General features: G+C 51.9%; 4 protein-coding genes and 1 long non-coding RNA gene across 19 annotated transcripts in view; 2 read left to right on the forward strand and 3 right to left on the reverse strand.

Moving 5' to 3' along the window:
* The window catches only part of zfyve21 (zinc finger, FYVE domain containing 21), a 4,468-nt gene extending 3,517 nt beyond the window's left edge, over positions 1–951 (reverse strand). For both annotated transcript variants that reach the window (XR_009798370.1, XM_061843266.1), the window contains exon 1: positions 690–951. Coding sequence is in view for 1 of the 2 variants with exons in the window: in XM_061843266.1 (XP_061699250.1) it covers positions 690–815 (126 nt within the window). In the remaining variant the exon portion in view is untranslated. The remainder of the gene's footprint in view (positions 1–689) is intronic.
* LOC133513031 (uncharacterized) lies at positions 818–4,231 on the forward strand. 2 transcript variants are annotated; one of them, XR_009798372.1, is made up of 3 exons: positions 818–957; positions 1,047–1,115; positions 3,838–4,231. It is a non-coding gene; the product is annotated as an uncharacterized LOC133513031 (long non-coding RNA). The 2 variants fall into 2 exon arrangements; XR_009798371.1 differs by lacking the exon at positions 3,838–4,231 and adding an exon at positions 1,306–1,483.
* On the reverse strand, positions 1,828–16,643 carry klc1a (kinesin light chain 1a). 5 transcript variants are annotated; one of them, XM_061843254.1, is made up of 16 exons: positions 16,221–16,643; positions 15,968–16,105; positions 13,821–14,343; positions 13,115–13,193; positions 12,652–12,886; positions 11,774–11,861; positions 10,372–10,473; positions 10,001–10,174; positions 9,830–9,929; positions 9,662–9,714; positions 9,301–9,368; positions 9,120–9,228; positions 8,786–8,947; positions 4,257–4,384; positions 3,228–3,300; positions 1,828–2,987 (listed from the first exon to the last, which is right to left on the reverse strand). In XM_061843254.1, the coding sequence occupies exons 3-16, from the start codon at positions 14,340–14,342 to the stop codon at positions 2,922–2,924; spliced, it is 1,959 nt and encodes a 652-aa protein (XP_061699238.1). In that variant the 5' UTR covers position 14,343; positions 15,968–16,105; positions 16,221–16,643; the 3' UTR covers positions 1,828–2,921. The 5 variants fall into 5 exon arrangements, with proteins under 5 accessions (XP_061699238.1, XP_061699236.1, XP_061699237.1 ...); XM_061843252.1 differs by lacking the exon at positions 3,228–3,300 and having other exon boundaries at positions 16,021–16,105; positions 16,221–16,641; XM_061843253.1 differs by lacking the exon at positions 3,228–3,300 and having other exon boundaries at positions 8,813–8,947; positions 16,221–16,641.
* Positions 16,644–17,277: 634 nt separating this feature from the next.
* On the reverse strand, positions 17,278–20,648 carry LOC133513028 (cytochrome c oxidase assembly factor 8). 3 transcript variants are annotated; one of them, XM_061843265.1, is made up of 5 exons: positions 20,508–20,648; positions 19,195–19,392; positions 18,681–18,744; positions 17,829–17,919; positions 17,278–17,762 (listed from the first exon to the last, which is right to left on the reverse strand). In XM_061843265.1, exons 1-5 carry the CDS (start codon positions 20,646–20,648, stop codon positions 17,651–17,653), a joined length of 606 nt encoding a protein of 201 aa, XP_061699249.1. In that variant the 3' UTR covers positions 17,278–17,650. The 3 variants fall into 3 exon arrangements, with proteins under 3 accessions (XP_061699249.1, XP_061699247.1, XP_061699248.1); XM_061843263.1 differs by having other exon boundaries at positions 18,255–18,744; XM_061843264.1 differs by having other exon boundaries at positions 17,278–17,919.
* bag5 (BCL2 associated athanogene 5) lies at positions 19,481–24,455 on the forward strand. Of its 7 annotated transcripts, none has more exons than XM_061843258.1 (6): positions 19,481–20,385; positions 21,119–21,642; positions 22,513–22,693; positions 23,004–23,498; positions 23,568–23,803; positions 23,877–24,455. In XM_061843258.1, the coding sequence occupies exons 2-6, from the start codon at positions 21,611–21,613 to the stop codon at positions 24,418–24,420; spliced, it is 1,488 nt and encodes a 495-aa protein (XP_061699242.1). In that variant the 5' UTR covers positions 19,481–20,385; positions 21,119–21,610; the 3' UTR covers positions 24,421–24,455. The 7 variants fall into 7 exon arrangements, with proteins under 7 accessions (XP_061699242.1, XP_061699245.1, XP_061699244.1 ...); XM_061843257.1 differs by lacking the exon at positions 19,481–20,385 and adding an exon at positions 20,626–20,752; XM_061843262.1 differs by lacking the exon at positions 19,481–20,385 and having other exon boundaries at positions 20,773–21,642; positions 23,004–23,339; positions 23,412–23,498.
* The last annotated feature ends 132 nt before the right edge of the window (positions 24,456–24,587 follow it).

Here is a 24,587-nt window from a genome sequence, read left to right on the forward strand (position 1 = left end):
CGCGGAGAGCAAACAGAAGCCCTGCCTGCTAACTTCCCGCTTATCAAATAACTTTATTGTCATCAAAGTACTTTACACGAGCAAATCCTGTTCATGACGCCACGTGCAACTTTGTCATATTTGCGTCCAGGCTGGATGGACTATTAAATAAGTCACTTGACTGCGCCTTAGTCTTGTTTTGAGTTGCTGCTAACACATTTGTCATCTAACGAGCTCGCCTTTGTCGTTGGAACGGCAGCCACAACTTGTTCAACAACTTGTTTTCGTGTGTGTGTGTGTGTGGTGTGGGGGGGGGGGGGTCAATAAAAGCCGATTTCGAGAACAAACAAACAACAAACAAACTTTGATTTGAGTTTGTTAGCTCGCCTGTTGGTCAAATTTGCCCGATTTCGCAACAAGCCCACGCGGTCTCGCATTTCAAAATAAGGGTTAACTTTAACCGCCACAAAACTTCTTCCACGGCATCTTTTGTGCAACACAACACACGCGTTCAATTGTTCTCCATTCCGCGGCGGTACGTGTGAGCTTTAATAGAACCGGAGTTCTCCATCGAAAAGAGATTTGAACGCAAATCGTTGAATTTGACAGCCCCCGCCGGATCCGCGCGGCCTACTTCCGCGAGCTTGTCTCTGGGCAGCTTCGGCGCATAGCAAAGAAAAAAGGCTCGAAACTGGGGCGCGCGCGCTCACGTCTTTGTCGGGCACCCATCGGGGCTCCTCCAGGCAGAAGGGGCTGTCGAAGGCTCCGTTCTCGGCCACCATGCGGAGGCCGCTGGCGCTGCGGACCAGCTTCTTGCCGTCGGGCAGCGAACACATTTGCTGGCCTTCTTCTTTCTCTTTCTTTCCTTCTTTTTTCTCGCTTTCTTTCTTTCGCTTCTTCGACGGAAGACGAGTCGTGATTGTGGACACGCCCCTTCCGCCAGACTGACGGGCCGGCGGGCCAATGGGAGCGCACAGCGTAAGTTACGCAACTTTAGGGTGAGCCTTTTTTACGTTTTTTTTTAAATTATTAAAAGTTTTTTTTTTTTCCCCCCGTCTCTTCGGAAGACGAGTCGTGATTGTGGACACGCCCCTTCCGCCAGACTGACGGCCGGCGGGCCAATGGGAGCGCACAGCGTAAGTTACGCAACTTTAGGGTGAGCCTTTTTTATGTTTTTTTTTTAAATTATTAAAAGTTGTTTTTTTTCCCCCCGTCTCTTTGCTTTTGGGGCCACCCGCCGCCCCCACCGGACACGTTTGCCTGCGGTGCTTTTCTTTTGGACGGGATAACGTCGCCATTTTTGCTTTTGTTTTCTATCGTCGGCAGAAATGCATGAAAACTTTTGCATGAAAAGTTTTTTTTTTTTTTGCTTGCTGGGGCTTGTTTACATAATTCGGGGAAAGGTCAACTGTCATCATCATTTCATTTTTAGACAAATAGCTGCTCATGTAAAAAGTAACAACATTTGTGAATCAAAGGAATAAACCATATCTGTATTTCCTTGCTTTACTTAACACTGTATATTAAAAAAAAAAAAAAAAAAAAAAGCAAAACAGGATTGGTAAAAGGCATAAAAAAGTTGTGGAGGTTATGCCTTTTGAAATGAAACTTTTCTAGATTATAACTGAAGGTCATATTTGGGGAGGGGAAGAGAGGAAAAGGCCCCGTGGCCCTTGTGAGGATAAGCGGCTAAGAAAATGGATGGATGGTTTAGAAGGTGGTGGTGGGGGCACATGTTGGATATTTGACTGCATTTGGAAAAAAGAAAACCCCCAAAAAAAGTTCCCCCATCTTTGGCCTGAGCCCTTTTTGAGTCGTTTTCAATGAAGTTGCCATGATGACAAAAGATGAAGCACAAACTCGCGACTTTAATTTCCAAACGATCAAGGATGGAGCGCACATGAGGAGAAAAAGGAGAGCAAAACGAGCAAAAAGTTGGCGTTCGATCGGCCGCCTGCCATCAACGCGACAAGCGTCGTCCACAATCCGTCGCAGCACTCATGACGTCATCGCCTCGCGGGAACATTTGCTCACCATTCATGAAGCGTAATCATCGTGTCGTCATAGAAAGTCTCGATTTGGGAAATGACAGCAAGTGTTTGGAACCACAGCGTTTACCTTTTTTTTTTTTTTGGAAAAGAAAATAATACAAACAAATCAAATGAGAGTTATTGCACATCTCTTGGCCCTTTTGGACAGGCGTTCATCTAGCAGGAATCTTTTCCAAATTTGATCAAAGCGTTTACATAAACTTTGTTCACCATAAAATGAAGTTTTCCTTGTAACATGGCCACTTTTTTACTCTTGTCAAATTGCTCCTATTCCCACAAATTATAAACTTTATCATGACACACTTTTTGGGGCGAATGCAGAACTTTCTTATCGTGTAAAATACATTTTCCTCGCAATAATTTACTTTTTCGTGTTAGTGGTCGCAATTTTGCAGTGTAAAATGGGACTTTTTCATGTAGTACAAAAATCCTCCTGCCGAATATTGTAAAAAATGTGGTCATTTAAGCAAGTTTTTTTTTCTTGGGGGGGGGGGGGGACACCAAATTCCTTCTGAACTTTTTTCCTTTTCCATCACGAGTCAAACTTTTTTTTTTCCTCCTTCATGTCAAACCAACTTTGCTGCCCATGAAAAACCACAAAGTCCACAATGCGACTTTCCGTCGTCGTTTTTTTCTGCCTCTCTCGTGTGATTACAAAGATTTCCCGGTAAAAAAACAAAACAAAACAAAACAAAACAAAACAAAGCACTTTTGTGCTGTAAGTCAGCGCGTGAACGGTCGTCGTCGTCGCCGTCGCCAGTCGTCATTCAACCAAAAGTTCAAGCGACGATCGCGATGGCTCCAGACAAAGCAAAACCCGTGCGAGACATTTCGGGGAGTCGGACGCTGGCCCCCGTCAAGCTGCGGCGGTTATTTACGAGCGCCGAGTCGTCAACGCGCCAGGTCCGAGCTGCTGGCGCTCAGGTCGCGGCTCTTCTTCAGACGGGGATTTCGTTCCTGGATGGTTGGTGGAGAAGGCGCAAACGTCAACATAATACAACAAAAGGAAACAAATTGTATGGAGAGGAAGTCATCATTCTACGCGCTTTCTTTCTTTCTTGAAAATTGTTGGAACTACAAAGCAATGTCAGTCAAATCAAAATGTTTTCATTTGATGCGACTTCAGGTGAGAAAAACGGCGCGACCGGAAAAGTCCAAAAGTCCCCGATGTGGCCAACCAACGGTCATCGGGCTTACTTGGTGGTTGCGCTCGCCGAGCGGCGCCTCCCGGGCCACGTGGAGAACCCCGAGCGAGCTGGCCCGCTTCAAGCTGCGTCGGCGCGTTTTCAGGGCGACAACACGCGGCAAAATTAATCGGCGGCGGCGACGTGTGAAAAACGGCCCGTTTGTCTCCACGTAACGACCCCGCTGAGGATAAGCGGCTACGGAAATATTTGTTCCGTAGAAAAACATCTGATGCGAAAATAAGTTTTCGTTTCTACTGAATTGAACATTTCAACCGTTTTGAATGTCAACTTTTCGTGAAAAAAGAAAGAAAAATACTTGGCAAAAGACCAAAAAATGCAGTTGCACTTTTCGGGAATTTTCCAGAAAATGTAATCTTTTGAAACAGATGCTAAAAAATGCCATCATCTTAAGTCATAATTTAAAAAAAAAAAAAAAAAAAGGACGTCTAATGTGTTTTTAATTTGACACAAGAATGATCCATTTTCTGAGCTGCTTATCCTCACAAGGGTCGCAAGGCTAACCTCTGCCAGGAATTATGAGAAAAAAAATGTCTGAGGTGGAACTTTTCAAAATCAAATCTCGTCAGAATTTGTTTTTTTTTTTTTTTTGAACATCAAAGTGAAGTGAAAAAGTCAACCCAAATGAAGGCATCGACGACGCAATCATCATCACAGCATCGTCGTCACCCCCCACCCCTCCCTGCAAAGATCAGGAGCCCCGCATCCCGCCACCCGAAGCGGCACCGTTTGGGCCCGGGATCCAATCGCGACGCGGCGGGCCGCCTTTCGCTTCCCTGGCGCCGCAAAGTCTTTTATGAACATTTGGAGGACAGAACAGAAGAACAGCCGTGCAGCTAACCTTTCAAAATAAAAGCCCGCCAGGTGCAATAAATATGAGTGAACATGAACAAAAAAAAAAAAGAGCAGATCCAGCCAGAAAAGAAGGGCAAGCCCGTCTTTGGCTTTGGCTTAGTGTGGCGGCGGCGGCGGCGCGGTACGGTATGGTATGGTGCCCCCCCCCCCCCCCGGGGATAGTTACCCGGCGTTTTTGGGCTCGCCGCTGCTTCCGCCGCCCTTGAGCTTGCGCACCAACTTCTCGCTGCTGCGCCGAAGCGACGCCCGCAGTTTGCCGAAGGAGCCGCTGCGCTTCAGAGCGCCCGAGCCGTCCTGATCGGGGGGGGGGGGGGGAAATAAGAAGAGAGCGCCACGCCCGCCGGACACAACATTAGGAACGCGGCCGCTACTCATCCAGTACACTGCAGCGCGATGAGAAATGTCACCAAATTGTACGCGTGGGACAGGAAAGCCGCACGCGAGTCGCCCGTCGCGCGCCGGTGACCGTCTGCCAGCAGTGCCTCGAGAAAGCTTCGACAGAAATCGGTTTCCTTGCCAGAAATGCCAGTCTTGCTTTCGTCACGTGCCATCGAAAGAAACAAAAACCCACGTGGAACCGACCGGGTCCGTTTCTTCATCGACGAGGACCTTGCGGCTACGACAACCTGTGAACCTTTCGTGCGTGTTCAAATTGTAAAAGTGCGTTTTAGGGGAGACCGGACCGGGGGGAGCGCCGAGGTCCGGCTCGGCGACCGACGCCAAAGAGACGAGATCTCATTCCCCGTCCTAAACCCGACGCAAATAAAAAGTGGAACTTGCGACGTTTGTGGTCGTAAAGAAGGCGTCACACACACACACACACAAAGTGGATGCGAGTGAAGTTTAATTCCAAGTTAAGAAAGATGAACGCAGGAGGAGGAGATGAGAGTAGCAGTAGCAGAGTAGGAGAACACAGACCACGTTGACAAAATGAGTGGCTCACGTCTTTCTAGAAATCCAGATCCAGCCTTCGTATGACACCGGCAGGCTTTCAAGAAGCTTGATGGGAATTTGGAGCAGATTTGTGAGGTCACACACGGACCAAGCCAAATGGAAGGAGGTCAGGACTCAAATTCATCCGCAGCATAAACTTGACGGCCCTTGCTTGGGGCACCGGTGCACAGACACGTGGGAATCCCCAAAGTCCCCAAACTCTTTGCCAGTCCAGATTCTCCTGGTACGCTGAAGCATTTCAAGTTCCTTTTACTGAACTCAGGGGCCAATAATTCAGATAGTCGCACCTTTGGTGGGGGGGGGGCACTGCCGTTCCAATATGGCGGTGCGTAAGTGCACAAATCAATACGAATCAAGAACGGGATGAGAGTCCTGAACTCAACCCCATAGAGGACTTTTGGATGACTTCAGCGCGCGACCCCACAAAAACCGTACGCGTTAAGAATGGGATTCCCGGTCGGTCAAGTCAGCAGGTGAGCCAATACTTTTGCAAATGTAACTTCACGCCTGGGTGGGTTCCGAATTCATTCCCTGAAAGGCCTCGGAAAAAAATCTGGGTCGTGATTGGAGACTAGAGAACCAGTGAAGGATTCTGAACGGAAAATCATTCGCTCGGGGTGGATATCCCAGACTGCTCCTCCGGGAGGCGGCACTGAGTGACTAACATTCCCAACGTGACTCAAGATTTCTTCATTATTAGTATTATTATTATTATTATTATTTTTTTTTTTTTTTTGTCCGCGTGCAAACGTCTGACACTTCCCAACACGGCGCGACGCAATTTACAAGCACGTGGCCTGATATTTTGGGCCGTATTTACAGAGCTCGGAACGAGCGCCGGGTTCCGAAAAACTGGAAAGGGGTCCGCTTCACATTCCTGATGGGGGGCTTGGGGGGGCGCACACACGCGGGGTCACGGTCATGTTTTGGGCCTATTTCAGGTGGAAATTTGGGTGGATGGAAAATAGCATAAACCACTCAATTAACATGAATTATATTCAATCTCGTTTACTTCAGTGACAGTCACTTGACCAATCACTTTATTTATGAATATTTTCAAATTCAATTGCATTATTTCACAAGTCATGTAAAATGTGCAATGGAAAAAAAATAGATGTCAAATCATTTTGGAGCAATTATTTAATCAAATATAGTGCATGCATTAACAAGACATTAAGTTATCATATTGAAGACTACATGTAAAAAGGAAAAATGAATACAAAATGTCAAACAGACATGAACCATTTTAGGTATCTAGTATCTGCACGAGGTGGTTTGGAAGTATTGGCCAAAAAGGGACCAACTTCAAAGGTTACGTACGCAGTACTGCGGGTAAACGCCGAGAAGCGCCAAAAGTTCTTTGAGACCGGCCGGCCCACGCGAACCAAATCAGGCATTTTAGGACCGCTGGCCCAAAAACCAGGACGTCGAGCGCGTCGGCGTCGGACCGGCGGCTTTCCGACTTTGCCCTTTTACAGAACGCATCAGGAGTCTTTCATAGAAGTCGCACGGCTATGACGTCATCAGCGCGCGACGACGAGCGGACCTACGCGGTTCTGTACCGAGTTCACGCACGGGGAAAGGCAGGAAGAGGACAAGTGGACGGCAAAACAACAAGTACAAGGTTACAAGTTTGTTTTTTGGTTTTTTTTTACAAGACCCGTCATTCCCACCCCAAGTGGAAGAAAAAGGCGAAGACCACAACCACAGAAGAAGAGCGAGACGTCCATCGCAGAAGAGCAGCGTTACGCGCAAGGCGTCGGAAGGGTTAGGCCTGCTGCGGGTCCAAGCGCGGCGGCAGGAAGAAGAGACAGCAACAAGACACGTTACGGTCAGCGCGCATTCGCCGGCTTCTTTGCAGCGGCCCGCAACGCACAAACGCCGCCATTTTGTCCCACCGTTTCCCCACACGAAATTGCGACGTGCCTCAGGATAGGAGGATGATGACGACTTATTGCCACCGACGATTGATCATTGGAAAACATTTCTCCAGCCTGTAGTTTGTCCTATCGTTCAATCTTGGGCCGTCAATCCAGTCCAATCAATCGCTTTCAAAATTGAACCAATCGTGATTCATCACAAGCACCGAACATACAACACCAAGTAGCGCGAAAATCCTTTGTTGCGCTTTGAGGAAAAGACAACTCAGCGCAAGCGACCTTTGACCTTAGGAAAAGCACCACGGAGGACGTCATTGTAGACAGAGAATAGAAAGAGTCACAAGTGACGGAAGGACGGGAGGGAGGAGCCACAACAACGCTTCAAGTTATTCGCTGCTTAGACGAGCTGACGAAAAGCATCTCGGATCTCGTTTCCACCGGGCCCAGTCCGGTACTTGACTTTTCGCTGATCGGAATCGGACGATCGCTGACACTTTTTGCAGATCGGTTTTGGTCTCATAATTTGCCGATCCCGTCGGCGGCGTCATTGATCGGTAGCGAGAGAGACATTCACGCCGCGCTGCCGTCGTGCACTCCAAAAGATGGTACATAGTAATATTTATATACGTTTTTTTTTTTTTTTTTTCTTTTCGTGTTTTGTGACGTAGTACCGTCGATATCTGACGGCCAATGAAGTTATTTAAAAAAAAAAAAAAAACCCCAAACGGGACAAGGCGGCTGAGATGACGACACGTAACGCGCAGATCAAACTACAAGACTAATTTGCACAGTGTCGCACTACTGCAATAAAATCTTGTACGGCATCTCAAAGTTAACTCGTTACCGTGGACGGTGCCGACTGGATTAGAAGAAGAAGAAGAAGAAAAAGGTGATTTAAAAAAAACAAAAAACACGTGTCGGTGGGGTGCTTAGGGTTAGGGTTAGGTTCTTAAACTTGGCTCTTGGGCCCCAAAAATTGTGTCAAGCCTACACGGTCCAATATGGCGTCAAGTTATCCCCTCCAAAGTGTAAAGATGCCCAATGCAAGTAACGCGGACCGCGCTGTGAACCGGACCAAAGCGCACCGCTTGATGGAAGTCGAGCGGTACCTTGGCTCACAAGTCAAAGTCATCGCGTGACACGTTGCTCAGAGGTGTCGGTCGCATGCTCGGAAGGTCGTTGTGACCCCCGGGAAAGAAAATGGGCCACCTTTGCTAAGTAAACCGCAAAAATGGCAGCTTTGAGGGTGTAAAACAAACAACAATTTTTTTTTTTTTACCAATAATAGCAGATTTGCCCGCCCACGTTTGGATGTGAAAGATGATCAGTGTGCTGAATGGCAGTCAGCGTTTTGGTTTTGTTTGTTTTTTTTTAACCATCGCAAAGGCTATTTTTGTGTCTTGAGTTTATACTGCACGCTCTGTACCGACATGTGTACTTTCAAGGAAATACATGTAGGATACGCAATCGTGGCAGCCTAAAAAAAAATTGTTCAAATTATTTGCGGGCCGCATAAAATGATGATCCGGCCCCCCAGCCACGAGTTTGAAGATGTGCCCGTTCGTCCCTTCTTCCCTTTCCGTAAAAACCCTAATAAAAGACTTCATCTAAATATCAAGAAATAAAGAATATTAATCAAGTGTACATACTGTGGCATTTGGTTTCGAGCTAGTGAGCGACACACGGCTGCGGCTGCGGCTGCGGCTGCGGAGGCCAGCGTTTGCTTGGTTTATTATTTGAGTGGGCGTGTCTGGTGCGAGTGAGCGTTCCTCAATTTGGATTTGCCGACAACGGCCCTTAACCTAACTCGTCCGCCAAGGTACCACGGCGAGCGGAACTACGACGACGGCGCTGCACTTACCCCGTTCCACTCCACGCTCATACTCACTTCCTCGCCGCCGTCGGGGCCGCTCTCGTACTTGACCGTGTCGGAGGTCAAGCTCTCGCGGCTGCGCTGCTTCTCGCGGGCGTCCGGCTCGCCCGGCGCGTCGGCCGCCCGCCGGCCGTGCGCCGTGTCCGGACCCTGAAGCGCAAAAAAGATTCCAGCTTCAGGTCAAAGGTCACACTTTGGCCACGCATTGGGGCCCCCTGCTGTTGCCCTTAGCATTAAAAAAAAAAAAAAAAAGGGAAATATTCTGGCGCGCGGCTTCCGAGCGCTCGGAAGGAGCGAGCCGACATTTGCGGGCGGGCGGCACCTGCTTCCTGGAACGCACGGCGGCCTCCTCCAGGGTCTCGGCAGCCTCGAACTTGCCTTGCCGCTTGTAGAGCGCGCCCAGATTCTTCAGGGTGGTGGCGACGGTGGGGCTGCGCCGACAAAACATCCGCTCAAACAAACAGCCTTGCACGGCTCTCTCGTCCTCGTGGTTTTCACATCACCTGTCGACTTTGCAGGCTTTGTACCAGCCTCCGTACTCTCCGAAAGGGGAGCCGTCCTTCTGCTTGCCCTGGGGGGGGACCGCAGCGCGGTTGGAACGTTAACACGGTGGAATCGCTCACTCAACCCGCTCGGCCAGGAGGAGAAAAGTCCCGCCCGAGACGCGACCAAGGTGATGAAGTCGCGCCTTCACCGGTGAAAATGCAATCAATACTTTGGACTTGGTGTGCTTTTTTTGCGCTCGGCCGGTTGCAGCCTGCCGCGACCGCCACCGGTCCGAGAGCGGTCTTATTTCCGAGAGACAGGACCCCCTCCCCTCAATCGTTAAAAAACGGAACCTGCAAAACAAGCAGCCGGGCTCACCTTGCTTTGCTCTTCCCGCTCCTCGGCGTGCATCCAAATGGGCTTGTTGTCGCCTGCGGTGTAAACAACGACGACGACGACGACAACAACAACAACAACAACGTCGTCACCTGCGCCCGCGCACGTTTGTACGCGGTCGACGGAGGCGAGATCGCGAGGCCGAGCTACCGTCGACGGAGCCGAACTCCCTCTCGTGGGCCCGCGTCAGGATTTCTTTGTAGAGCGTCTCCGCCTGCTTGAACTTGCCTTGCTTGAGGTAACAGGAGGCCTGGCGGGCAAGGCGTTACGGTAACATCCATACTTGGCGAAGCGGCCCAAAGACGCCCTCCTCATCCTCACCAGGTTGCTTTTGGTTTTGGCCACGTTGGGGTCGTCCGGCCCCAGTTTGCTCTGGTAGATCTCCAGCGCTCGCATGTAGTAGTACTCCACCTCCTCGTACTTGCCTTGGTTCTGACACAGCAGGGCCAGGTTGTTGAGCTGCTTGGCCACGTCCGGGTGGTCCTTGCCCAGCACCTGCAGGGAGGGGCCGCTCAAGACCAGGTTTTTAAACTTCACGGGACTCGCGCCCTTTTCAAGAGAAATCATCCCCCTGACAATTGTCAGTCAAAACCGAGCGCCAACATTGCATCTTTGCTTGTTAAAATGTGGGGGTTACAGTTCAAAAACAAATACATAAAGATATGTTTTTCAAGCATGGACACTTGTTTCACCTTCTCTCTTATGTGCAGCGCCCTCTTGCACAGCGGCTCGGCCTCTTTGTACTTGCCCCTCTTGCCGTACAGAACCGCCAGGTTGTTGAGCGTGGCCGCCACCTGTCGGGAACCGCGCAAAACTCGGTCAGCGCCAAACGTCACGCTCGCCGTCCGGGGCGGATGACGTCGTCGATTTAAGGGCGTTCGATCCCTCGGGTGGGGAATTTTCAGAGAGGAGGAAGGCTCAGCTTGCGGTCATGCTCGGATAAGGAAATGTGCAGCACGAGCTTCTTTCTGTTTGAAAGGCGACATATTGTGGAAAACGGGACTTTGCTTCAGATAAACGGCGCATACGGGACGGCAAGTGGCGCGTGTATCAAGTGCGGTCCGTGAAATGAAGCGCCGCCCCCAAGGGTGAAAATGCCGGACGAGTGGACATGTTTGAATGCTCTGTGAGCGCCACAAAAAAAAAAAAAAAAAACTCTCGGCTCCCGATGCTGTCACTATGTCCTCGGTCGTCACGGTAACAAAAGTTAACTCACCGGCGAACCCGCTCAAAATGGAGTAGAACTTTTGTTCCTTGGGTCCCAAATCCCACCCAACTCTGACTTGTGGGAATAGCTTTAAATCGTGGGGGGTGCATAATATGTCTCCTTTAAGGATTCAACCAATTGGAGAGAAGAACTCGAATCTCAGGTCAATTTGTGGAAGTGAGAGTGAGGAGGAAAATGTTGATTTCCTGTGAGAATCACTTGAATCAACGAGAAAAGCGATTCGGGGAGGTGGGGGCTAACCTCACAAAAAGGAGATTTTTGAAGGTCCACTCCTGAAGGGGGGGGGGAACACAGTTAGTTTGTTTTCCCACATATCGCCACCTAGTGTCAGGCTGTGCAAGTAGGCACTCCAAAAAGCTGTAATGAGCTTCTGAGAAGAGAAACACGCCGACGGCGGTGTTGCTCGCGAGGGAGGCGCCGAAAGTCAATAGCATCGATTGGAAAACCGCGTCCTAGTTCTCTAAGCGCTTGGATGCTACGAGATAAAAATAAAAAGGTCACGGTGACGACAGGCCGGGCCGACAAAGGCAAAAATCAGCGGCGTTAGCCAAACAAAAGTCACAGAGGTAGGCGGCAAGGAGCATTAGCTTAGCTTCATCACAGAGAAGCCATTAGCGGGACTGGAGACCCAAACGCGTGGATGGGAATCGTCACGAGGGTGCCACGACGGACGCAACGCCAGATGAACTCACGGCGGGGTGGTCCGGGCCCAGCGGCTTTAGCCAAACAAAAGTCACCGAGGTAGCGGCAAGGAGCATTAGCTTAGCTTCATCACAGAGAAGCCATTAGCGGGACTGGAGACCCAAACGCGTGGATGGGAATCGTCACGAGGGTGCCACGACGGACGCAACGCCAGATGAACTCACGGCGGGGTGGTCCGGGCCCAGCGTCTTCTCCCTGATGGCCAGGGCGTCGTTCAGCAGGTTGGCCGCCTCCTTGTACTTGTTCTGATCCCTGCAAGCGGACACACACACACACACAAACCGGACCGCAGCCTTAAAACTTCACCACCGTTTTCCCACACTTGGACAAAACACGGCAACCTTTCAAACAAAACAAAAACACGTTAAATGAGTCTTCCATTCTTTTGTTGCCTTCAGACGGTGACGACATTCCCGCTGCGCTGTGCGTAAATCGTCGGTGGCGTTTGGCGGGTTCCACCAGGACCGCCGCGGTCGTCCGGCGACCGGTCGCGTGGGCCAGAAGACATTTTTGGACAAGTATGCCCATTCATCTTTTCGGACCGATGCTCATGATATACAATCCTGTATATCACTTGACGGTATCGGGTACTTGTGAAGGCTGCAGACAAAGGCCGCCAAAAATAACACCCGGCAAGTCCTCCTCACATTTAAAATTGCACGACAATTATTATCCGAGCCGCTAATCCTCACAAGGGTCGCCTACGCTGGCTATCTTTCGCCAGTCGATGGCAGGGCACAGACATAAACAAGCAGTCGCACTCACAATTGCACTTTTATGATTAAAATATATTCATCGATGATTAAATAATTGCTGGATTACAAAGGTTGAATTACTATTAATGACAACAAATTGTTATTGAAACCATCCCTGAATCCTTGATTAACTTTTGGAAATCACGAAGCGTATGTTCACCATTTTTAATCAATGACAATGAAATGAATAATACAGAGATAGATTATCAATCTGTATTTCCTAACTAATGACTTGATGACCCTTTCTAGTTGAAGGGACGCCCCCGCCCCCGACTTTTGACACCAACCTGTAGACGAGGGCCAGGATGTTGAGCATGGTGGCCACGTCGGGGTGGTCGTGGCCCGACGTCTTCTCCAGGTCCTCCAGGGCCTGCTTGCAGAGCGGCACGGCCACCTCGTAGCGGCCCTGCGAGGCGTACTGGATCACCAGGTTGTGGAGGGTCCGCAGGCGGGCCGGGATCTCGTAACCGCCCTGCCGGGCCGCCGCCGCCGCCGCCGCGCTGCCGCCTCGGGTCGACCGGACTGGACGGACGGACGGACGGGAGAGAACCGGAGCCAAATTGAGCACGAGAATCGCCAGCCCGATCGGAGACAAAAAGCGCACGGATCCCAAAACTGGTCTCGAGCGTTGCCGGCATTTAGCTGGCAAGGCTGCTTTGTGATGTGACTGGTCGAGCAGGAGGAACAATTAAAAAAAAAAACAAACATCCAATACTGGTGAAGTATACACAATTAATCGAGTGTACTTACTGCCTTGCACTTGGTCATCCTGATCGTCGGGGAAGAGATCGTCCAGACTCTCCTTGCTGGACTGGGAGTCCTTCTCCTCCTGAACAAGAATTTTTTTTTTTTAGTCATTCATTTTTTCCTCCCGATTTGCTGCCAGAGCCTCAAGGAAGAGAGAAATTCTTTCTTTCAGCCCCGCAGCCGCAACACATCCAAAATGGCCGAAAATTAATCGGGTCCCATCATCGGCATCATTTGAAGCCTTTTTTTTTTTTTTTTTTTTCCCCCCATCTTTGAATTTTCAAATAATGATGCTTGAAACGCCCCACACCGTTTTGTTTTTTTTAAACTTGACATTTTCCTTTGAAGATTGGGGTTTCAGTTATATTGAATTTTTGACTTAAAACTATTCATATTTGGAAGTTTTCACTTAAGTTCATAAGAGATATCGCCGAGCCTGCGAAAAATGTCCGCTGTCCATTCATCAATGTTACGAGCTACTTATCCTCACAAGGGTCACGGGAGCGCTGGAGCCCATCCCAGCTATCTTCAGGCAGGAGGCGGGCGGGCTACACCCTGAACCGGTCGCCGGCACAGACGCCAGTCGCACTCCCGAACCCGCCGACGGGGCAAGACGGCGTGTTTTGCTTTTGGGAGGTTTCGCGATGCGGGAGGGAAGCGGAGTGCCCGCCCGGGGGAAAACACGCAACCTCCACACGGGCAGACTGACCGAGGGGGGCGAGTCCCGGTCGTACTTCTTCAGCTGGTTGATGAACTCCAGGTGCTTGTTCTCCTCCTCCAGCTGCGCCACGCTCTGCTCGCTCTTCTGCAACTTGTGCTGGGTGCCGGCCAGCTCGTCCCGCAGCCACTGGTTCTCCTGACACAGGCGGCGCACCTGAGCCCGCAGCTTCTGCTTCTCCGACTCCAGCGAGCCGAGGTGGCCCGACAGCGCCATCGTGACCTGGGCCTCGCCCAGGCCCAGCTCCAGCATCTCCAGGGACTCGCGGATCACGCGCGTCTTCTCCTCGGCCGCCGCGCCCTCCTCGTCCCGCTTCAGGCGGCGCAGCCCGTCCAGGATGGAGCGGTGCTCCTGCTTCAGGGCGTCCAGGCCCTGGATCACCTGCTTGGTGCGCGAGATGATCTCATCCTGGGACAGCTTCTCGCCGGGCTTCTCCTCCTTCTCCTCCTCCTCCTCCTCCTCCTCCTCCGCCGCCGCCGCCGCCGCCTTCCCGCCGGACATGTCCTCACGCATCCTGAAAGACGGAACCGCGCGAGAGGGCGTGACGCCTCGAGGGAATTTGTCACGCGGCGATTCCACCCGTTTTATGGATTCAAACCCCCAAGTTTCTTCCCGGTCAAAGGCAGAAGCTTCACGCCAACTTTCCCCGTTGGACGGAGACGAAAGAAACGCAAAACTAATGCTCCAGCTGAGCGGACAAGCGTACGTTCTTTGGCTGCTGCATAGAAAATCCTCTGCAAATAATCCAACACACCTTTTGATTGCTATTGCAAGGAAGAAATGCTCTACGCAACCGGACAATCATTTCCCGACACAAATCACGCCAGCAATAAGATGAGCTGCAACCGTGCGTAACCCGTTGCCGAGTGTTACCAGAGGTGACTGCAAACGGGAAGGAGGACACACGCCCACCTGTACATAATGGGAAATAATGGCTATAACCAGATGTAAACGGGATGGAAATGCTCGCCACGAAAAAAGATGGAAGAGTGAAATCTGACACACTTTCGTCGCTCTTACACGGTAATCTTTTCCACGTATGGATTGTCGTACTTGTTTCTTTTCGCATATCTATGTCATGTGTCTTTGTTCATTATGACTTATTTTGGTTGGTTTGTTCCTTTGCCTCCGGCACGTCAGCAGATGGCCCAGTGGGGGGGGGGGGGGGGAACTGTGCGTAAATATAACCGTCAAAAACCAAAACAAACGAGAAGACGACGCAACACAACCGGACAGAACCAGACACGAGCAGCTGTCCTGGTGTGGAACCGGATCAAAGCAGGGAACTATTTTGCACCAGAAGATCAAATTCAACTAACTATTATAACCAGATCATGCATCTAGATTCCGGAAGTCCACATTTTACGCACGACAACTCAATATTTAAATGCAAAGACAAGGCCACGACCTTACTGAGGCAATTTCAATAATTCCCCCCCACATGCTCGCCAGGTTGGCGATGTTGGACCTTTTGCAAGCTTGCCCACGAATATTTTTGGGTTGCCCCGGACTATCGGGAACCAGGAAACTTCGGACAATGCAAAACAACCATAAATAAAAGGCCTCCCTCGCCCCATCTTCAAGTTGAGAGCAGCAGCAGCAAACCCACCCCCAGGCAAATAATGCCTCGTGTATCTCAAAGTGGAGCAAGAAATCTTGCGGTGGCAACGTTTTGCCCTACCCCCCCCCCCCACACCCAAAACAAAAACAAACAAACAAAAAAAAAAAACCGGCAACAACATCTCTTCGGAGCTTTCACTTCCACATCTGACAGAAACAGGAAGTGCAGCGCAGTGATTGAATGCAGGATCGTCTCAGTTTGTTTACACTCGCAACGAGAACGAGACTGACGACGAAGAGCAGCGGGGAGGGAGGGAAGGAGGGGGGCCAAGAACAAGATGAAGATGAAGATGAAGAAGAAGAAGAAGAAGAAGAAGATGGCTGGCCCGGCCTGCGTGCATGCGTGCGTGCGTGCGTGCGTGCGTGTGGGTCGTCACGGGTGCATGTTGAAATAGTTAAGCGGCGCCAATGAATGTCCCGTCATCGGCATCATCCCAGCTGTGGATCCCACACTGGCGTCCTCTGTGTCCCAACACAAGAACCTTTCAAGAACCTCCGACCGGCACGGCGCGGAATACCAATCAATGGCGGCCGCCCGACAGGCGTCTTTTCTCGGCTCACTCGCGCACACCGTTCAACCTGAAGAACCAGTTCGCCCGAACACGAAGTGCTTCGGAACAGGAAACGCGCGCGAGACACTTTCACCCGGCCGATTCCTGGAATCAAAGTCAAGTCCATATTTACATAAACACTTTCGATACACAAGGGAACATTGAAAAGACCTTCGTAAAACTCAAATTGGGGAAGATTATTAGCCCGTGGCCGTCTTACCGTTCTCTGGGACATCCGTCGCGGGGGGAGCTAAATGGTGAACGAGCGCTGGTGGGCGATGATTTTTTTTTTATTATTATTATTATTTTTTTTTTTTTTTTTCTTTAAGTCTCGCACCCCCAACCGAGGAAGGAGCTAGCTCGCGGAGCGTTAGCTGTCAAACACTTGTCCAGGCTTTAGACGGAGCCGCTCGTGACTGGAGAGGCCTGTCCATGACTTTGGAAGCGGGAAAGGGAAACGGGACGAGATGACATCCCGCCGCTTCGATGGCTGACCGGTTGGCTGGCTGGCCGGCCGGCCGGCTGGCTGGCTGCTTGTCCTGTCACAGAACGACTCGGCGCCGCTGCCGAGGGGCGTGAAATGGCGCCTCCTTCCTCCCTCTCCGGCTTCCCGGGCAATGGCGTCATCACCAGCAAACTCTGGCCGCTCCTCGGCTTTATTATTCGCTCTTGTGTACCGTTCCGAATTATTGATTACGAATACAAATACAAATACAACACTAAAGATAAAATACAAAGCTGCATTAAAAAAAAGAAATTAATCATGACTCTGGTCACTCTTTGAACTCACCGCACTCCTCCGTATTGGCCAAATCCTGGTCACAAGGTTTACGGACGCCATGTTGTCTCTGCCGGCGTTCCCCTCGGGAACTTCTCTGTGGATTTTTTTTTTCCCAAAGTGTGCAGTTGCGTGACTGTCGGTCGTTCAGTGCCAGTGCATAACAGCCTCAAAGGTAACTCAGAACTACGCACCTTTTGAGCCCACGTGATACATGGCAACATCACATCTAAGGCTGATTATTAAAATCATCTTTTAACGGGCAGCCATTGAACCTTTTCATTGAAAAAAATGTGAGGGTCCACACCAAGTGGGAGTGCAGATGTTTAAGCTTGGATCAATCAAAAGCATGACGACAAAAAAAAAAAAAAAGATCCAGAACGAGATTGTAAAAAGTTTGTGGTGTTGCAACAACCCCGTCAGCCACAGAGGGAAATGTGCGGGTTCCAACGTAATTCTATTGAAATGAACGATATTTTCAAAGCAAACACACTCGGCATTTGGTTCAAATTGTTTTAGTTGCAAACGAGGATATCGAGGTACACGCCACGCACAATCCGATCGTAGTCCAGCACTTTTCTGACGGTGTCATCCAGTTTTAAGAGTAATTAATCGCGATTCACCGTTCTTAAGCGTCATTACGGTTGTTCCTTTATTTGTCTTTCTGTTCTTGCGCTTTCTGGCTATATTACATTTTCACATTTTTGTACTCTTTGAGAAGACCTTGCAAACACATTTTGAGCGCCGTAAAAAGACACCTAGGGAGGTATTTCCAGACGTCAGATTTCCCCGATTGTTGGGGTGTTCCGCAGCGGCGACCGCGATCCAGTCCATCATTGCACCGCGGACCAAATGCAGTGATCTGTGCGCCATCACGTGGCGGGCGTGTTGCGGCGGCGTTTATCGACGAGGGTCTTCCACAGCTTGTGCAGCGCGACGCGGGCCATGAGGACGGTGACCGACAAGTTGCGTCGGTACCACTCCCTGCAAGGACGACCAAGATGGTTACAAACGCTCACGACGGTCGACGCGAGTGCCCACGCAACTGACTTGTTGTAACGCGCGTGTCGCTCTCGGTTTTTGTCCAAGAAGTTCTTGTAGAAGACGGACATTTCCTCGGTGCTCAGAGTGCGGCGGCGGCCTACGACACACATTTGGAAAGAATATTACGCAACATTAGAATTGTGAAATTGCCGTTTAGAAGAATACAGAAAGACTGTTGGAAAAAGACGGCAGGCGGAGTAGACACGACGTTGGGGGGCGAGCAGCCTTCAGCGCCTGCGAGAAAAAAAAACAAAAACAAGAGCAACACAATTTGGGAGTCTACTGAAACATAAGCCGGCGCACAGACGAGCACGCGAACACACTCGAGAGCGGACCAGGACACGCGATATTTTCGGGGGGTTCGTCGCGTGTCATAATCTACAGGAACTTAAAACCTGAACGCGTCCAACGTTGTGGAGCGAGCGCACCCACCGCAGCGTCCACGCGCACAAAATCCTGCCCGGCAACGTCGTGCGCGTCCGTCTTTATTTTCCAGTAGACTTTGGCACGAGGTCAGCGTCGTGCAGGCCTGCGTTTCGGTTCCGGCGGTCCGACGCGGTCGCTCCACAAGGCCGCCGACTCCGACGTGCGCTGCTGTTCCGGTTTGCAACGGAGTCCAAACGGGCTCAGATGAGAACCCTTTGTGTCTGCAAGGTGAAATGCTAATTCCACCTGAGCGCCGTCCGTTTCGGCTTTTGAAGCGGACGACTCGCAGGCCAACTAAGACGTGCGGGTTTGCCCGCTTCGTCGAAAAACTCTCCGGTCGGTCGTGAATGTCGCCTTTTGCCGTTGAATTTGAATTTTCGGATCGCCGGCTGCGCGTGTGCTGAAGACGGCGACGACGACGACGACGACAACCTTGCTGGTCTCGCTCCGTCAAGCCTTTGGCCCTCAGCTGCGACGCAACAAAGGCATTTTTTTCCTGCACAAAGCACAAACGAAGCCTTTTCAACACACGGGCAAATGCTCGAATGCGCCACAAAAATAAATCGACGGCATACGACGACATTCATGAGCGCCAAGTATTTAGCCAAACGAAAGCTTGAATTATACATATCTGCTGAACATTTCTACTAAATGTAGTGGGGGGAGGTGATGTCTGTTTGGTGCCAAATGAATAAAAACAATTTCAATATGTACAGTATGCGTATGATCAATAATTACTATTATATAGCTACTGCATAATGATGTAAAATTCGAAGAATAAAAGAAAAAAAAAAAAGCATGCTCGTTAAAAAGTGTTTTTCCAAAAACTTTCAAATGGGGTTGTTACGATAACAAAATGAAAAAGTGAGATATACACACACACACACACGCGCAGACTGTATGTATGTATGAATCCCAGGTTAAGAGTTGGGGTAGTCGTGAGCACCTCGCTGAAGGTGACGTTCTGCTGGGTCCAGAACGCGTGGTTCCAGTCCTCGGTGTCCTGCCGCAGGTTCCTCAGGCGCCCCTCCAGCTCCGACTCGCGGGGCGCCGCGCGGTACACGACGGGTCGCAGGTTGGAAAGAGGGTCGGGCGGGCCGATCCAGTCGCGCGTGGCGCTCGGCGCCGGTCGGGATTTGGACCTCTGAACACAAAGGAGAGAGCCCGAGGCTTCAGACGCCAAACTCAAGTGTTTTACTGAGAAAAAAAATTGCACCTTTAAAAAAAAAAAAAAGTATGAAGTCGGCCCAAGCACTGGTCACGGACGGCCAGCCCGTAGATTCTTCTGACTTTGTCACGAAAGAGGAAAGTCACCGACATGCGCGTCAATTGTCAACAAAGTCAGGAAGCGAGCGTACACGCCCACGCGCACACTTTGAGGCCATTCCAAGACTCTTCGAAGCAACGGTGATACTTGCAAGTCCGTAAGAAACACATGAACGATAATTGTCAGGGAAATGAACGGATAATCCTATTTTCGGAATGGGCCTGAAACGAGTCCGGTGGGTCGGAGCCGCATACAAACACCCGGTCCAAATGAAAGGAATCCTGTCTCATGATTCTTCCATTGAGGTTGAACCCCTGGATTTGCTCTTGTCGCCTCGAACTGATTCTGTCCATCGTGGCCGCCGTCTGTCTCATCAACTCGCAGAGACTCCCGCCAGCTGTTCCGACCCGTCTGGACCCGTTTCTTCTCTGCCATTGTCGTGAAGTGCTGCGCTCGTCCTAACCCCGGAACCTTTCCAGCCGTCTCGTTGACGCACCTTTCTTCTGTTTGACTTCAGCTGATGTTCATTGCTGACTTTTCTAGTGCGCGGCTCCGTCTTTCGAACTGTTTTCACCGCAGATCCATCACTTCATTTTGTGGCCCATCCAATTCACTACATCCAAACGTCAACATTGGGCGAGATTCCCAACCGATCGATTCCATTTCCGTGATCTGTCCTCCCATCATAAAGCGCGAATTACTTGTCATTGTTGTTCCTTGTTTTGGGCGTTGCTCGTGAGCCTGGCACGCATTCCGGTCGCCTTACGCCGAGGGAAATGCAGGTTAGGAGTTGTTAGCATTAACCAAACCGGACGACAGGACGACAGGACTCGAGACGAGCCGATGCGACCGACAACTTCCTCGACGGAGGTAACAAACACTTTGTACTCGTTGACGCTGAATGGACGAGTAAATACTACACGAGATGTCATCGACACCCGATGAAAGTCGTGCAAAGAGATAGAAGCAACTTTAATGAAATATATGCCAACCTTCGGTGACTTGTCTTGCTGTTTTGTTGCTAGCTCGCTACATTGTCGCCTGCTAGCGGCCGCCGTGACAACATTGTGGCGCGTTCTTAAACATGTCCAGCGGTGCCGAGTCCAACACCCCGCGAAGGTTCCAACGGACATGATGACCCCCACAAAACAACAACAAACAAAGAAACAAAAACAAAATTGACACTCAACGTCTCCTTGCAACCGGCGTCCTTCTGCGGACTACGCTTTTCGAAAAGGTGCGCTTGAAACTCGTACCGTTCCCGCCCGGCTTGCGGTCGCCCGCGTTCCCCCTCGCGCCATTTCTGCAATTTTTTTTTTTTTCTTGACACATGTCATTTTCGTCTGTCGATATAGCGTCACGTTGTTTCGTTTGTGTGGAAAAAAAACGTTTGATATTTTTAATCGAGATTGTTCCCCACCCCCACCCCGTTGACACACCCCTCATCGCCACCGTCCGCCAAACGCCTTTTCAGCGCGTTGGAGTGAACAAATCGAGCGTTGTTTGTGTTAGCCAAAGCGCTGCCAAGTGGACGCAACAAAAGTGAAAGATGAACGCCGACATTTGTGTGCATAAGCATATGTTGGTTTCGTTTGGGCAAAAGACGTCACGCCGCTTATCTGGAACGTTGCGGGGCCCAAGCGAAAGTCGTGGGCCAAAGACCAAGTGACGTCACGTAGCAAAGGGAGGCTAACGTTCGTTAGCTGCGGAGGGGGAACGACCAGAACAAGCGGAAGGAGGAGAAGAAGGAGGAGAGGAAGGGGCGACCGCTGCCTGCTGGAGCCCCCGCGACATGGCTGCACGCTGGCTGTGCAGGTAAGGACAACGTCCGGACGTGTTCCCGAGACGCCTTCGCCGGGGATTGCCGTTGGCACGTCATCATAAACGGATTCATATTGACAAATATGCGCTTTGGATGGCGTGAGGCGGGGAGGCTTTGTGGGCGGGGCCACAGCTGCTGCGCGGTGCCGGTGCCGGTGCCGGTGCTGCTGCTGCTGCGTCGCTCCCTTCAAGACAAACAAATTGCAAGTCGAGTTGCACGCTTTCCTCTCATTTGTGCTCGTTTCCCGTCACCGGCCGCAAGTCGACCTGAAAGATGTGCGCCAACGTCTTCGGAGTCTTGCGGAGGTGAGCGAGCGAGCGACCGGATGAACGAATGCGTGCGTGCAGGTGGACACGTGCCTTTCCGTTTTATTTTACATTTTTCTTTAGTTATCTCTTTTTTTTTTTCTTCTTCTTCTTCTTTTTCCTGGGATGACACAATGCGGGAATTGGCAGCTGCGGGTGGGCAAGGTGGCGATGGCGGTCTCGCGCGCAGGGAGGCTTCTCCTCTTTAGCTGTTAGCTTCTTAGCATGTGAGACAAAAGCCTGCTGGCGTCCTCTTGGTGCTGATGATGATGATCACGATGAACTGAAATGTCACATTTGGAAGATGAATTCTGCACAAGTCTGGACCTGGCCCTCAATTCTTACGGGGACTACGGGTCCGTAAACCTTCTTGTTAAAAGTGTCGTCATTAGAGATGGCGAACCGGGACGTTTGTCTCCACGGGACCAGCATTCCCGCGACCCTGGTGAGGATAAGCGGTTGAGAAAATGGATGGATGGATGGATGGATGGATCGATCACATTTGCTGTGAAGGGGACGCTTCAGTTCACAGTGGAAGAAAATACAAAACGTGCTTCTCTGGAGTGTCAAGACAAACATTTCTTGGCATTTATAGTTTAAAATTGTTTCCAAATCTTTTTCAACGTACAAAGTAGCCTCAACCCTTTATCGCAAGCAACAGACAAATGTAAAAAAAAAAAAAAAAAAATCATCATCATCTTCAGTTACGGAATGATTTGAATATGTAAGTGCAGTGACCCCCCCCCCTCCCCCCATAAATGAAAACTGCCTTTTGCGGTTCAAAACAAACCACAACGTTTTGGAGGTTCTACATGGAGGCCCCGTTGTGGATTTCCGCTCATTGTTGCGCCGTGGCTTTTGTTCCGGCAGCCTCTTCGGGAAGCCCTTTGACGCCGCCGGCAAGAGGATGGAACACGGGGGGGGGCCTCCGGCGCCGACCCCGCAGCAGCCGGCGATGGCGTCGGAGCAGCCGGCGCAGAACCCGCCCCGCCACCCCGCCATGATGCGGCTATACGAGGTCCACCGGGAGCTGACCGCGCTGGGGCCCCAGGTAGGCGTCCCAAACGAAACCTTTTCGGTACTTTGGGCCCGCATTTGGCCGTAGAAGCACTTTGATGCTCGTCACCAAGCTATAAATAACGCAATCATTTTTTGACGTACCAAAGAAATGTCGCGTGCCCGTCGACTTGAAGGCTTTTTTTTTTTTTTGAAAGCGTACTTACTCAAAATGTAAAACTTCATTTGGGCGACACGACGGATGACTGGTTAGTTCTGAGGACAGTCAGTTAAAGGGGGGGGGGGGGCGTCGGGTTAGGACTAAGGCGTTAACTCCGGTCCCTTCGGCCCCCCCCCCCCCGCAGGTGTGCACCTTCAGCGGCCTGCCCGACGACCGCGATTACAAGCGGCTGGAGCGGGAGCTGACCCGGCTCCAGCTGGAGGTGGACCGCGTGGACACGGAGGGCAAGGCGGAGCTGCAGGGGGCCCGCAAGCGGGCGGCGCAGGAGGCGGAGGCCCTGCTGCGCTACCTGGAGGAGAACGCCCGCCACCCGTCCCGCCTGGCCATGGAGGAGCTGAGCGAGGAGGCGCGGCGGCTGGTGGAGCGGCGGGTGGTGGCGCCGCAGAGGGAGGGCGGCGCCGCCCACGTGGACGACGAGCTGGTGGAGGACCTCCGCCGGCTGGTGCTGCGCCTCACCCAGGTGAAGACGGAGGGCCGCGTGCCGCTGCGCAAGGCGCGCTACCGGGCGCTGACCCGACTCTGCGCCGTCCAGGACGTGCTGGAGGGCCGCACGCCGCAGCAGACGCTCTCGCTGCCGCTGTCGGGCGAGACGCACGCCGCCGTGCACCGCATCAACCAGGTAAGGGCGAAAGCCGGCCGCGCCGGGACCCCCGACCCCACCCGCCCTTTGGCCTCCTGCGCCCGGCAGGTGATGGCCAAGGTGAGCGTGGCCCGCGGGCAGCTGGTGGCGCTGCTGATGGGCCTGAGCGGCCGCGACAGCTGCGCCCACCTGTCGCGGATGCTGATGGAGATGCAGGTGGAGCTGGACGCGCTGGACGTGTCGGGGAACGCCGCCGTCAGGAATTACCGCAAGCAGGTGGTGGAGGAGATCAACGGGCTGCTCAAGCACTTGGACCTGGAGGGCGAGGGCGAGGACACGCGCAGGTGCGAGGGTCGAAAGCCGGCGCTCCGCCTCGGAGGCCCAAATTCTCAACCCGACTGGCTTTTGGGCTTCCAGGTACGACTTGGCGCAGAACGACTCCATCCGCGAGATCGAGGCGGTCCGCGCCCACGTGCGCCACCTGAGCGAGGGCGTGGTGCGCCACTGCGCCACGGCGGGCGAGCCGGGCCTCCGGCCCAAAGCCGAGCTCCAGGGCCTGCTGACCCACCTGGACCAGGTGGACACGGCCAAGAACCCGTGCATCCGCGAGGCGCGGCGCCGCGCCGTGGTGGAGGTGCAGGCCGTGGTCACCTTCCTGGACCTCCGCGAGGCGCTGGCGGGCCGCCGGCCTGGCCCCGCCGAGGGCCCGGCCCACCGCGCCGTCTGGGCGGCGCTGGCCAGCCTGTCGGAGCTGCAGGCCCGGGTCCTGGGCTTCGACGGCAAGCGGGCCGACAAGAGCTACGCGGTTCTGGAGGAGCTGCTCACCGAGCAGCTGCTGGCGCTGGACGCCGTGGACCCGTGCGGCGACGACGGCGTCAAGGTGGCCCGCAAGCAGGCCGTCAAGTTTGCGCAGAACATTCTCAACTATTTGGACATGAAGACGGACGAGTGGGAGTACTGAGCGTGCCCCCCCCCCCACCCCCATGCACTGCGGCGCCGCGAACCTTCAAAACAAAAGCTTTTTTTTTTTTTTTTTTTTTTTTGGACACAAGTTGTGTGCGTGGCGTCGAAGCTTCTTTGGAATTCCCGCGCAAGAGCCAAACAGGAAGTGACTGTGGATCGTCCTCT

The sequence above is a fragment of the Syngnathoides biaculeatus genome, chromosome 15 (assembly GCF_019802595.1).
Source record: "Syngnathoides biaculeatus isolate LvHL_M chromosome 15, ASM1980259v1, whole genome shotgun sequence".
NCBI classification, from domain to species: Eukaryota; Metazoa; Chordata; class Actinopteri; order Syngnathiformes; family Syngnathidae; genus Syngnathoides; species Syngnathoides biaculeatus.